The sequence below is a fragment of the Orycteropus afer genome, unplaced genomic scaffold (genome assembly GCF_000298275.1).
Source record: "Orycteropus afer afer isolate SDZICR_OR568_19922 unplaced genomic scaffold, OryAfe1.0 scaffold00114, whole genome shotgun sequence".
In the NCBI taxonomy this organism is placed as follows: domain Eukaryota; kingdom Metazoa; phylum Chordata; class Mammalia; order Tubulidentata; family Orycteropodidae; genus Orycteropus; species Orycteropus afer.
Window position 1 is genome coordinate 5,436,675 of NW_006921701.1, and position 14,278 is coordinate 5,450,952.

General features: G+C 37.1%; 1 protein-coding gene across 1 annotated transcript in view; it reads left to right on the forward strand.

Annotated features, from left to right (window-relative positions):
* The first annotated feature begins 2,422 nt into the window (after nt 1–2,422).
* The window catches only part of STXBP5L (syntaxin binding protein 5L), a 471,051-nt gene continuing 459,195 nt past the window's right edge, over nt 2,423–14,278 (forward strand). The window contains exon 1 of the mRNA XM_007943886.2: nt 2,423–2,608. Coding sequence (XP_007942077.1) covers nt 2,423–2,608 — 186 coding nt within the window. The remainder of the gene's footprint in view (nt 2,609–14,278) is intronic.

Consider the following 14,278-nt stretch of genomic DNA (forward strand, 5'->3'; position numbering starts at 1 on the left):
AGTATAGATCCCAAAACTTTGTGAAATGTAATTCCCTCCTGCAGAGGTAACCTGTTAGGCCAAGTAGACTGGACTCATAGCGACCCTTCCTTGGGTTTCCAAGGCGGTATCTGTAGGAAAGTAGATTGCCCAGTCTGCCTTCCAAGGAGTGGCTGGTAGGTTTAAACCACCAGGCTTCCGGTTAGCAGTCAAATGCCTTTCGCACTATGCCACCAGAGCTCCCCATTATTAGGTTTGTTGTTGTTGTTGTTATGTGCCGATGAGTCGCCCCGACTCATAGCGACCCCTCCCTGGGTTTCCGAGGCAGTATCACTACGAAAGTAGGATTGCCCAACCTTCCTTCCGAGGAGTGGCTGGTGGGTTTGAACCGCCAGCCTTCTGGTTAGCAGTCAAGTGCTTTAGCCACTATGCTACCAGAGCTCCTATTATTAGGTTTGTTGTTGTTGTTGTGATGTGCCATCGAGTCAGCCTTGACTCATAGCGACCCCTCCCTGGGTTTCCGAGGCAGTATCACTACGAAAGTAGGATTGCCCAACCTTCCTTCCGAGGAGTGGCTGGTGGGTTTGAACCGCCAGCCTTCTGGTTAGCAGTCAAGTGCTTTAGCCACTATGCTACCAGAGCTCCCATTATTAGGTTTAGTAGGGGTTAATCACAGAAATTAGTTGTGTGCAGGTAGGAGGGTAGTGCGGGAATCCCAAAAGATGCTTCTGGAGAGTTAGAAGAGGCTCACAGATTATCACACTTGCCAGATTTACAATATTGTCCAGAGTCAGACCTAGGGTAACCCTTCAACCATCTTCAGACTCCTGGAGCCCAAGCGCGCACGCTTCTAGGCATTCTATTGATCCATATTTGCGTCCTTCAACAGGTAGCGCCAATTACAGTTCTCAAAACACCATCCCCCAGTTTACAGGCCAATGCCAGTGTCAATCAAGTACCTCACCTATCTTTCTAAATTCTTCCCTCCCCTTTTCACTGGCTTTTCCTTCGACCTATCCTCAAGTTTGTTCCTCGCTACACACCACGGTACTTCGTCCTATCGAGCCTGTGATTGGAGCCCCAGTTATTCCCGCCCGTTGACGTCCCAGCACTCTCCGCCCTTTCGCTGGCCCCGCGCTGCCTGGGAAGGAGGGGGTGGATCGGGGGCGGGGCTTACCTCCCACGGCGTGGGGGCGGAGCTGCGGTGGAGCCTGCCTGCACGGTTAGGACCACGGAGAGCGCCGGGCGCCGAGACCAGAGGGATTGGAGAAGCAGCTGTGTTGGCCGGACCGACGCTTGAGAGCCGGCTCCCTGTGTGCCCTCAGTTTCCCGGCTGGCAGGTGGCTAAGTCGGGGGTTAGATAGTCATCTGTCTGGGACGCTAGAGCGTCCGTCCAGCCGCGATTTCCTCACAACTGTGTGTGTGTGTGTGTGTGTGTGTGAGCGCGCGAGCGCCGGCGCTCGAATGTCTGTGTGAGGATGTTTGCGTGTGTTCTGGCTAGGCGCGCGAATGTCTGTGTGAGGGTGTTTGTGGGTTAGCGCTTCCGCGGGAGAGAGCCCCGCTCCTTGGTTCCCTACTCCGAGAGGGACAGCAGGAGCGGTGGCTCTGCGCGAGCAGCCAGCTAAGGCGGGACCTAGGGCCGCAGCAGTCGCCGCTACCGCCTCGAGTCCCCGGAGAGTGGCCGCTGTGCTGCGGGGAGAGCAGGCGGTCTGGCGGGAGAGCGCGGCCGCTGCGGGAGGCGGGGAGGGGTAGGGGGAAAGAGAGAGACGCGGAGGCAGCGGGCGCCACCGCGTGCCCCTCGGTCGGTTCCTGCTGTGGGTCACTTGAAGATGTTTTGGGGTCTGTGGGAATGGGCAATGGGAAAAGGCTTCTTTGCTATCCCCGCTCCTCGATTTCCTATAGAGAAAACCAGTGTTGAAGATGATGGAGGGAGAGCCCGGAAGGTGGTGGCAGAGCAAACGCAGGCTCCCCTTCCAACACCGTTTTTATGAAAATAAAATATTCTGGGCTGAACCTTTAGAATGAAAGCCCGTCCTTAAGTGAGAGACAGAGTGAGTCTTGGTCTGTTGGACCCTGGTTTTGATTGTATAATAATGATGATATAATGCTAATGACGATGATGACACTGCCTTTTATTTTTACCCCAGTGCTGAGAAAGCGTAGCTACAGCTGGGAAGAAGCCCTTGAAAATCTGGTGTACGAGGAAGCAATATTTTTACTTTGGAGTTGTGTTTTGTTATTATTTGGAAGGTTATGGTTTTTAGAATTAAAATTTGACTAAATAACTCCCCCGCCCCCAGTTAATTATAGCCAATGCTCATAAAATGGGAACCAGTACTGCCTTGACTAAGGAAAATATAAAGACTTTTATCCAGGTATAATTACATGTTTTAAGTCACTCTTTCCCCCCTTCCTATTGAATCTCTCCACAGTTTTGTATAAAATGAAGAAGTTTAATTTCCGAAAAGTTTTGGATGGCTTAACTGCCTCCTCCCCTGGCAGTGTTAGCAGTGGCAGTAACAGTGGTGGTGGGGCTGGAAGTGGTTCCGTACACCCTGGAGGGACTGCAGGGGTTCTCAGAGAGGAGATTCAAGAAACCCTGACTTCAGAGTATTTCCAGATTTGCAAGGTAAGTTTGGAATTGGCATAAAGCCTCTTATTTCCTTACTTTACTGTTGGGAGGAAACGAGGAAAACATACACACTTGAAATTGTTGAGATGTCAACATCAAAGAGATTCTGGTGCAGAGAATGCTGTGGATTGGGTCTATGTGAATTAATAAAGATATTTAAGGCATCAATTGTGGTATTAACTTAAAAAGCAATGGTCATCTAATGCAGAAATCAGCAAACATAAAAACTAGAATTTATAAGGTAGTGTTAAGGACCAATAGTGGACACAATTTTTAATGTAGTATTTCTATACATGTAATGAGCTGAAGGGGAAGCTATTCATTCTGGTTAACCCTGTATTGTCATTCAGAGAAACTAATTGGTATTTTATTTCACTATTCAGTATAAAATGATTAACGCTATTGAGATGTTAGAATTAAATAGATAACAGCTAGATAAATATATCTATTTTTAAAGATCTAATGGCATTGTTTTAAAATTCTAACTAAAAAAAAATACAACCCAGATTCTTAAACTCTCCATAAATAAATAAGTAAATAAATAACAAATAATGTCACAGGCTTAATACTTGTAAGAACTTTAATACTTTTAAGAACTAAAAAATAGCCAGTGTTCTCCTTTATTGAGGAAACGTTTTAGGTAACTATACTTTGATGTTGAACTTTTAATGAATAAGCAAAAGAAAGAATTTCTGATAGGGAGAGAAGATGAGAATTTATAAAACAAGTAGTATGCCTTAGGCACTACGCCACCAGAGCTCAGAGCTCCCATGTTAGTATATATAGATATTGTTATTTTTCTGATATAAATGATTTATTAATTTTATCATCCTTTTTTGTGTGATAGCCTAGGAATGTGCTTTTGACCTGCTGTTTGCAATAAAAAAACAACTAAGTCATTTATATGATACAAATTTTATAATTTTATAACTGTGTCTGAATACATAAGAAATAGTTAACTTTTGAAATTACAGAAATGAAGTACAAGTTTTTTTGGTACTTCAACAAAAGAAAATTTTAGTTTTTTAAATTATTAAAATTATTTTTTTTGTAGTAAACAAATGCTATATAAAGAGACAAATTTCAATCATTGCCTTAGTATCCATTCCCGGTATAAAGACATTAAAATCTATAGTTGTTAAAATATCATAAATTACTTTACATAAAAGCAAGTTTATTTAGAATTAGTTAGAAAAGCAGATTTATTTCTAAGCTACCCTGTGACATTTTTATGTAATAGTCATTTTGTTCTCCACATAAAACAATAGATATTCTGTCAGATCAGAGAAAGGCTTGGTGGTGGTATGAGACTAATGTGTAAAAGAGTCCTAGAGGTCAAATTTGAACTTCTAGGCAGGGGAATTTTCCCCTGATTCTTTATCTTTGACATATTCTTATTTTCATTCTCAGATTTTGAAGCAAAAGAAAAAAAAAAACCTCTCAATTTGTGGATAAGATAGTGCTACAGGAGGATGGTATTGGGCTCTTGAGGTTATAAAGCTGGTAGAGAAGGTTCTAAATAACAGTGAAAAAATCAGGACAATGAGAGGAAAATGGAATATATTGTCATCTTCCTATTTATTCAGAGAAGAGATGGTCATGTAAAGTGGCAATAGGAAAATAGAGCACTACTTCAAAAATGTATGACGTGGTAGGAAGACTCAAAAAACCAAACCAAAGTCAGAATCAGAAAATTTTGTATATTTTATTTAAAACTCTACTACTTGTTAGCCATATAATCATGGACAAACCATTTGTCTCCCTTGAGCCTTGAATTCCTCATCTGAGGTATGGGACTAAGTGCTATTCTGTCCTATAGGGTGGTATGATTTGGAATTAGCTTGATGGCAGAGGGTTTGGATTTTTTTTGGGGAAGATCAGACAAGGCGATTAAATGAAGGCAATGTATAAACTGGAAAAAGTAATAAAATATATCTTTATATTATGGTTATAGTTTTAAAAATCACCTTATTCTTGTGGAATTAGTATAACTAGTGGATAATAATAATATTATTGTTGTTATGTGCCGTCGAGTCGGACCCAGCTCATAGCGACCCCTCCTTGGGTTTCCTAGGCAGTATCACTACGGAAGTAGATTGCCCCATCTTCCTTCTGAGGAGTGGCTGGTGTGTTTGGATCGCCAGCCTTCTGGTTAGCAGTCAAGTGCCTTAGGTACTGCGCTACCAGAGTTCCCAATATTAGGCAACAATTTTCAAAGGAATATTATAATGATAAATAGCTATGTAAGCTGTACACTATAGAGATTTCATCAGATGAGAAAGTACTATGGCGTCTTTGGATCGGAATCTAATACTTAATTTTTAGAAGTGGTTATTTGGCTGTATTGTAAATTACCAGAACTAGAATAAAATATATAAATGGAATAAGGAAATTCCAAAATTAGAACTGCTATTAAAATGGTACTTCATTTAGACTCACTTATTAAATGTGTGAAGAACATTCTATTCTGAATTCCAAGGAGTTGGCACCTTCTGGGTATGTCTACCTTTTCAACATGGCCAAAATTAAAGTATAAATCTAGACTATAGGTGCTCCTAACCACCCTCCAATCTAAGATCTGTCTGATCAGCCATTGAATCCTTATTCTATTTCCTTAGTATTTCTGAAATTTATTCCTTTTCTTCACCACCAGTACTTGTTCATTCTCTCATATTTTCTTGCTTGGTCTCTTGAAAGCGCTTCATAACTTAATTCCTTACCTCTTGTTTGACCCTATTTCAATTTATTTTATTGTAATAGTGGTGTTTTTTATTTTAAATACAAGGTTAATTATGTAAGTTCACTACTAAACATTCTGTATTGGTTTCCCAAAAGCAGTGATGCTCTGAAACAAAAATTTATGTGAAACCCCAATAAAAAGTATCCATTAAACAAACAAATGTGACAATTTATTCCCATACATTTGTTTTATAAATTATAATAACAAATTGCATAGCCAATCAATAAAAACTTATTTTTTATATTTGGTTTTAATTGTGTAATATTACCCATAGACAACTAGTAGACATTTTCTAGCATTAAAAAAAAGTGAAAGTATAAAGCTGCAGCCTTCGTAATCAGGGACACGTATACAAGAAATTTTAAAAAACAGAAATGGCAGAAGCAGTTTTGGTTCAAGGTCAGCAAAAAATCAGTTAATGCAGTGGTATATTGTAATCTGTTAAGCTCAGTATGTATGCATTTGAATGTTCATGTTTGTGAGTTATTTGTGAAATACATAGACTGCCTTTCGTGAACTTGAATTTTATGAAACATTTATTGAAATCACTGCTCTATACAATAAACTTCAAACTGTTTAGCTTGGTTGGTATATAATTCCTTTCAGAACAGATTCCTGCTTACCTTTCCATCCTCATTTCCTTGATTCCCTTATTTTCTCATATTTCAGTGCCTTTTTATCTCTTACAGCTTTAATCTAATTGCGTAACTCCTAGTGTCCTTTACCTCACAGTTCAAACACCACCACCTCCAAAAGATAAAGTGGGAGCACACTGCCTTCCTCACTTACCCCCTACGCAGTTAGTTTTTTCCTCTTCTCAGTTTTTCTGTGACATCTGGCATATACCTAAGGTGTAAAGTTAAGCACCTTCTTGTGATTGAAATAATTTTTTTTTTTTTTGTCTTTCACTGCAATTATACTATGAGCTCTTTGAGAAGCAAGTATGTTTTTGTTTGTTTCCTTATCATTATTAATGAGTGTCTGCTATTTAGCAGGCCAATGATTCTCAACTCTGGCTGTCTAAAAGAGAGAGTTTCAGGCCTATCTCAGTCTTGCTGAGTCGATTCCAACTCATGGTGACTCCATGTATAAAGGGTAAAAAATACTCCATAATATTTTCAAGGCTGTGATCTTTTGGAAACACATCAGCAAGTCTGTCTTCCAATGAACCTCTGCATGGATTCGAACAGCCAATCTTTTCAGCTAGTAGTAGAGATCTTGACCATTTGTGCAACTTAGGGACTTCTTATCTCAGTCTGAGAGAATGAATGAAGCATCTTATGCATGGTTAGTTGATTAATTGAAAAGATATTAATCAAAGAAGAAAGACATCATTAATGATACATGCCTTAAGTATTTTCTTTTAACTTTGAAAACATAAATATACATCAAATTACAAATCACCTGTACATTTACCAAATTTTTTTGTAGTGTATTGGTTATTTGTCCTCTGGAGCTTTTATCTTCCACAAATCATCCCAACTCATTGCTGCTGAGTCAACTCTGACTCATAGTGACCTGATAGGACAGAGTAGAACTGCTCCACAGGGTCTCACAGGCTGTAAATCTTTATTGAAGCAGACAGACACATCTTTCTTCCATGGAGTGGCTGGTAGGTTTGAGCTTCCAACCTTTTGGTTAGCAATGGAATGCTTAACTGTCATGCCACCAAGGCACCCCCAAATCATTTCAAATGTAAATATATATATTTATGTTTAACTGACTCACATCTAATTAAACTGGGATCAGGAGAATGTTGAAATTATAGCTAGTCAAAGATAGTTTATAGCTTCAAGCATTTAATATATGATGAGTATCAATTTATATATTTTACATAGAAAATAGAGTTTTTGTTAATCTAGCAAGTTGGTTAAGATTTATTTAACTGATCTATAAACTAAGGTATTAGGGAGAGTATTCATTCTTTATTTTGCTGATAAGACATTTGAGGCTAGAGAATTTTAGAGGTATCTTTAGATCTCCATGTTTGTGATTAAGTGTAACATTCTATTAGATTCTCAAATCCAGTACTCTTTCTGCTTTATCTTTCCCACTTTCTAGAAAAGACAACATGATCTATTTTTCAGGAAGCCTAGAAACTGTCCTGCTGACTCTTTCTTTAAAATATATCCCGCGCCTGACCACCACATCTCTTAACTTCCACCACTACTAGCATGATCTCAGTTCCCAATTATCTCTTGCCTGGAATGTTACTCTATGGCTTCTTAAGTGTTTTCTCTCAGGCCTCACCATAGTCTCATTTCATAACAGGCAGATGAATCCTTTGAAGTCTAAAGCATATCATGCCTCTCCTTGGATCAAAACTCTCCAGTGACTTCTCACTTCTCTTAAAAAATAAAATTTTAAGTCTTATTATATTTTACAAAGCTCTAAGTGATCTTACCCCTGACCAAACTGTATTTTCAACTCTTCTTTGCATTATTTACTCTGTACCAGCAACATTGGCCTTCTGATTTTTCAGATATAATTTCTTCCTCACGGCTTTTGAATTAGCTTATTCCTTTACTTGGAGCACTTTCCTTTCAAATACTTGCATTACTTGCTCCATTCACATCATTCAGTTCTTAGGTTCAACTGTTACCCACTTCATAGGGGTCTTCACTGACCACCACCCACCCCCATTACTCTATCTCTGAATTTGGATTTTCTTTTTTTTTTTTTTTGTAACACTTAAAGCTTCCTGTTAGTAAATTATGTATATATTTTTATTTGTTTGAGTGTCTCATTAGAGTGTAAACTACAGGAGCATAGGGTTTTGTTTTGTTCACATCTGTATCACCAGTGCATAGAACAGTGCCTGTCACATAGATGATAGTCAAATATTTGTTGAATGAATAAATTAGAGCAAAGAAGCTGATAGTATTGTGGTAAAAGCAAACAAGATATTATTTTGAACGCCCTCTTTTAAAGGGCTTTTACTGAAGAAATGTTACATTACACAAAGAGAAAAAAAAAATCCAGTGAAAGAGTGACACTACTTTAGGAAAATGGTACATAATTTTCAAAAAGGTAGGGAAAAGATGATTGTAGAAATATTCAATTCAATTTATTTATTTTTATTGAGTACAATATGATTCTTTTTCCAAATAATCTTTTTAGACACATAGTTGAGAAGTATTAGATTGACACTGAAAAACACATGGGATGTTCTAGACCTAATTAACAAAATAGATAAATATATCACCAGAACCAGATGGCATAATCCCTAAAGTTCTGAATAAACTCTTAAATCAGCCGGCTCACTATTCATCAATGTTTAGAAGCTGTTTTTATAAATGGGGATGGTGTTAGAGCCAATGTATAGATAACTAATGTAAGTTTTTCAGGGAAATGGATTTATGTTCATGCTCATACCAGATATAAGATCTTCCCAGATAAATACGTATAAATTCGGAAGGATGGACTGTGGAGATATGGGTATTCCAGGATGCTGTAAATATGTGAAAATAGACTAAGTGCTCAGATATTGTTGAATACTCTTTTCAGGCTTTCCACTGTCCCTACATGTCTTCTGATGTCACATCATTTCACTTGAATGGTTCTATATTTGAGATTGGCACAAGACCATAATCAAAGTTCTACATTTCTGCTATTTTCATCCATAAAAAGAAAGCTATAGAAGGTGTAGACTTGTCTAATTTATATGCTTATAAGCTGGTAGAATAAAAGGTAGTACAGTTGACATTGTAGGATAAATTTTGGATAAAACATCAGATAATGACCTCATGTTCCTGTCACCAAAAAGGACAGGAGAAGATGGGCATTTTTAAGAATGGTAATGGAGGCAAACCAGGAAGAATTAGTACCCTTGTCAGAATTGATATGCTAACAAGCTTATGAACGAAAAATAATTAAAATAATTATTTTTTTTTTTTAAAGAATCAGAAACATAAGCCAGTTCATTCAGTACTCTGGGCTCTCTGCCTTGCTTATTCTGACTGCATGAAGGTTCAAGGGTATGCTGAATAAAGGCTTATAGAAATATAGTGAGTGTGTTTATAAATGTTTTAAGTTACCCTAGAGAACAGTCATGTTTTCTCACAAAAGGTCCTTTGGTATTAGTATATTGTCAGCAAGTTGATCAGGCTATTGGTCTCATTTATTCTGGCATTTCTTAGGTTCTTAAAAACAAACAATGTGGTCATTCTCTCTGTATGTCTTAATATAGTACTGACTTAAAATCTTACATAATTTCTAATGTTGTTTACCTGTAGGACTATTAATAATGATTACATCAGATTCCTATTTCTTAAAGTTTAGTGTATTTTTACAGAATCCCTTCTGCCTTCACTTGAAGATGTGTCTATGAGAAATCCTAGGATTAAGTTCTAAAGTTTACTTTTAATAATGGTGTGATTATATTGATTCTCTACATTATAGCACTGTAAAACAATTTACATATTTGTTTAAGAGCAATAACTTTGACTGTATTATTAAAGATTTCAAGTAGAAGCCCTGTTTTAAGCTTTTAAATTGAATTTTTTTTCCATAAGAGAAAAATAGAGCTTTTTATTCCTACTTAAGTATCAAAATAATGATCTTTATAAAAGCCCTTGGTTGTAGTGACAGCTCCTTTCTTTCTAATTTTCAAAACGAAGGTAATATTTTAAAATTTCTTGAAAGGTTAGTTTTCTAAAGTATGTAATTCACTAGTGTTTTTATTTAAAATAAATATTAACTATACTACGGAGTCATTTGTAATTTTCTAGGCAAAGGAACCCTAGTGGTACAGTTGTTAAGCAATTGGGAAAATCAGTGGTTTGAACCCATCATCTTGGGAGAAAGATGAGGCAGTCTGCTTCTGTAAAGATTTGCAGCCTTGGAACCCTATGGAGCAGTTCTACTCTGTACTATAGGGTTGCTATGCGTTGGAATTGACTCTATGGGCAATAAGTTTGGCTTTTTTTTGTAGGTAAGCCTAAAATGTATTTGTAAGACCCCTAGTGAATCAATGATTAAGATCAGTGATTAACAGTAATTAAAACTTTTATAAAGCCCAAAATTAAAATCATATTTAAAGAATTTACAGAAGGCAAAATATAAAGACCTCTGTGAGTGGTACAAACAGTTAAGCCTTCGACTGCTAACTGAAAGGCTGGCAGTTCAAGTCTGTCCAGAGGCACCTTGAAAGAAAATTCTAGTGATCTACTCCTGAAAAGTCAGCCATTGAAAACCCTATAGCATAGTTCTACTCTGACACACATGAGGTTGCCATGAGTTGGACTCAATTCTATGCCAGCTAACAACAACAACAAAAAATGTAAAGTATAGAATATAAGACCTCAAAAAACTACATAAATAAGCCCACTGTGATACTTGTGGAGAGATTTTGTTAACTGGAACACTCATAGTCACTGAAAGAATACAGCAAGAAGATATTCTGACAAGTTTGTTATTCAAAAGATATTTTATTTACTGTATAACTTTAAAAATAATCAGGATATATTTGTTCTCAGCCAGTTGACTACAATAAAAGGAAATAATACTTTTTGGTTGGTTTCTCAGGAAAATAGCCTATATATTTTCTGGACTTAAGTAAAATATTAGAAAGAGGAGTACGATTTTAGTTTCATTGGAGGCCTCATATGACCACTTGAGGTTCATAGTGTATAGAATGATTTTGAGTGTGTAATATAGTATAATATTTTAATTTCAGTTGTATATAATTGGAGGAGTTCATAATAGCATAAAATCAACATCACATTAGGATGTATGCATTTCATTGTAAGTAGAACTGACCATTTTTATTGGTAGTTTTAGATATACATTTAATACCTGGATTTAGAAGGTAAGGATTGTAGATTAAAGAAAATTGTTACATTTCTTCTGTTCTTCTGCTCTGTTAATCACCAGTAAATTTTAGATACTTTAAAAATCTAATATTTTATCTAAGTGAACCAAATAAAATCAGGTAGACTGTCAAGAAAATTGATTGGGTTGCTTAATATTCAGTCTAGTTTGTTCATTTTTCATTGACTAATAACCTGTCTCTAAATCTTCAAATTGAAAAAATTTAAAAATTATTAGTGGTGTAGTAAATTAAGAAGTTAGATTGAATCTAGAAGAAATGCTTACAGTTTTTAAACATACAAATAGATGGACAAAGTAAAGGTAGCAAAGGAGATACAGGAGAACTGAGCAGAATGATATGAGGAAAACTCAGGAGTAGAAGCAGATTACTTGAAACTTTCTTTAGAAAGAATGCTAAGAAAGAGAAATTCATGAATGTCTCAATGCTATAGAAAGGTCAAGGGTGGTAAAAATGAAATAAATAAGTTCAAAACAACAAACAAGTAAATAACAGAACTTCTAAGAGATAGCTGAATTAGACCAAGAAGAAGTTGATGGTTTTTGTTACAATATATATTTTTTAAGATGATGAATAGGATTAAAGTAATTGGTGGAATCAGAGTACTTTTGAGAGTTGACGTGTAAAAACGATTTTATGTAAGAGTAAAGTGGTGGGAAAGTAGCAGACATGGTAGATTCTGATATCATTTTAGCATATTGTAACATTAGTGTGGTAGTTAAGATTGCGGTCAACTTGGCTGGGCGTGGTTGAGTGGCTGGGCAGCTGGATGTGGTTATTCCTCTTGGGGAGATTGGTAATTAACTCCATGGTGGAATCTAATGGAGCAGCTGAGTAGCTGCTTTATATCCATTTGTGATATTTACTAGAAGCAGGACATGGGCTGCTTCCAGTACATAAGAAGCAACTTTGAGGAAGGTCTCCAGCTGATGGCATGCTTGAACCCTGCATGTAGCCAAGTTGTTTTTTCAGCAGCTTGCCATGTTGCCCTGCCGATCTTGGGACTTTTAATGGACTTGAATTAATGGCCTGACATGTGATTTGGTAACATCAGAACTGTGCCTTTTCACTTATCCACCTTGTGTTTGTCAGCCTCAGCAGCAAGCAGCTGCCTGAGTGAAGAGATGCCTGTAGCTTCAGTGGGCCAGAGCAAGAGGCAGAGCTGAAGTCCATGGTCAAGGGGCTTACACCCAGCCTCTAGAGCTTGGCACCTGGAACTTGGACTTCTAACCTCCAAAATTATAAGAGAATAAACTCCTGTTTGTTAAAGCCATTCCATTTGTGATATTTCTGTTAGAGCAGCACTAGGTAACCAAAACAATTAGTAAAGCAAGTGAGCCACAGAGGGAAAATTGAGACTACCGGAAAGGAAGGGTGGATAATAGTGGTCAGATTTGTCTTTTAAAGTATAAGTGCATTTCATTTGGAACATTTTTCTTTACTTGATGAAAATATATATTTCATTTGAATTTTCAATAAAATCTGAGTTTTATCTTTAAGTTTTAAATAAATTATGTGATTCTACTGGAAGATTGTACTAGTTTCTTTTGCTGCTGTAGCAAATACCAAAATTTAGTGTCTTAAAACAAATTTACTGTTCTACAGTTTTGGAGGTCAGAAGTTTGAAATGGGCTCACTGAGGTAAAATCAAAGTGTTGAAAAGGTTATGTTCCTTTCTGGAGCTTCGGGAGAATCTGTTTTCTTGCCTTTTTTAGCTTCTAGGGACTACTTCTGTTCCTTGGCTGGTAGCCTCCTTTCATCTTCAAAGCCAGCAGTGAGTTTAATCACTGAGATGAGTTTAATCTTTCTCATATCACCTCTCTCTGACATTAACTTTCCAGGCTTCCATATTTAAAGACCTTTATGATTACATTAGCTCCATTCAGATAATCCAGGATAATCTTATCTCAAAGTCAATTGATTAGTAACCTGAATTCCATCTGCAACCTTGATTCCGCTTTTCTATGTACTCCAACATATTCATAGGTTCTTTGGGGGTGGTGGTGGTGTATTATTCTACTTACCACAAAGATGCTCATCACTGTCATCTAGTTATTATTATTTTATAGAAAAATTTAAACAGAAGACTATAATGAACCACCTACTTCAACAACAATTTTATATATACTTTATAAGTCTTGCTAATTTATATCTTCCTGTTTATCACTTTCCAATTTCATTATTTAAAAGCAAATCTTTAACGTTATACAGTTCTTCGGCAAAATCTTCAGGGATCAGATAACTGCATCCTCCTTTTTTAAAACATAACCCCCAAACCACTATCACATATAAAAAAATTAACAATTTCTTTAAAAAAAATCCAGGTAATTTTTAAATATTCTCAGTTGTTCCATATTATATTTTTGAAGTTGATTTCTTTGGATTGGGATATAAACAAGGTCCATGTTGTATTTTCATGTGGCATGAAGTTGTTTTTAATTAAATTTGTATATAGTTATAGAGTTTTAGAAGTAATAGCTATCCCTGTGCTTTTGTATGTGTTGATGAAAACAAAACTCTTTGTCCAGTTCCTTTCCCTTTCTGATCTGGAAGACTATCTGTGAGGAAGAAGGGAGGTTGTTCAGTGTATCACAAGAAGGCATGTAGAACATATAGTACTGAGTTGTCAGTGAAGGCAACATTGATATACAGGTGGATAGATGGGTGGACAGGCTGAACTATTAGGTATGTTTATGCAGGGGGGAGTGTGCCTATGACCATGTATAGGTTGGCAGACAATGTTTCTACAAGTGTATTGGTATGTTCTGTAAGAATCCCCAGGTATAGTAGAGTTGACAAGGGACAAGGTTGTAGTCACTTCCTGGACATAGCCAGTTACCCAGAGGGAGTGAATAGTTGGACCTATGGGCTTGGGACCATAGTCACAGGAGACATCAAGCTCAATTAGCATAACATACTACACAAAACATTTTTCCATATCCTACTCTGGTGAGTAGCGACTGGGATCTTAAAAGCTTGCAAGCAGCCATCTAGATGCAACAATGGGTCTCTCCTTGTCCAGAGCAAAGAAGAATGAAGAAAACAAAAGATTCATGGAAAGGATTAGTCCAAGGGACTGGTACACCATGTGATCCCC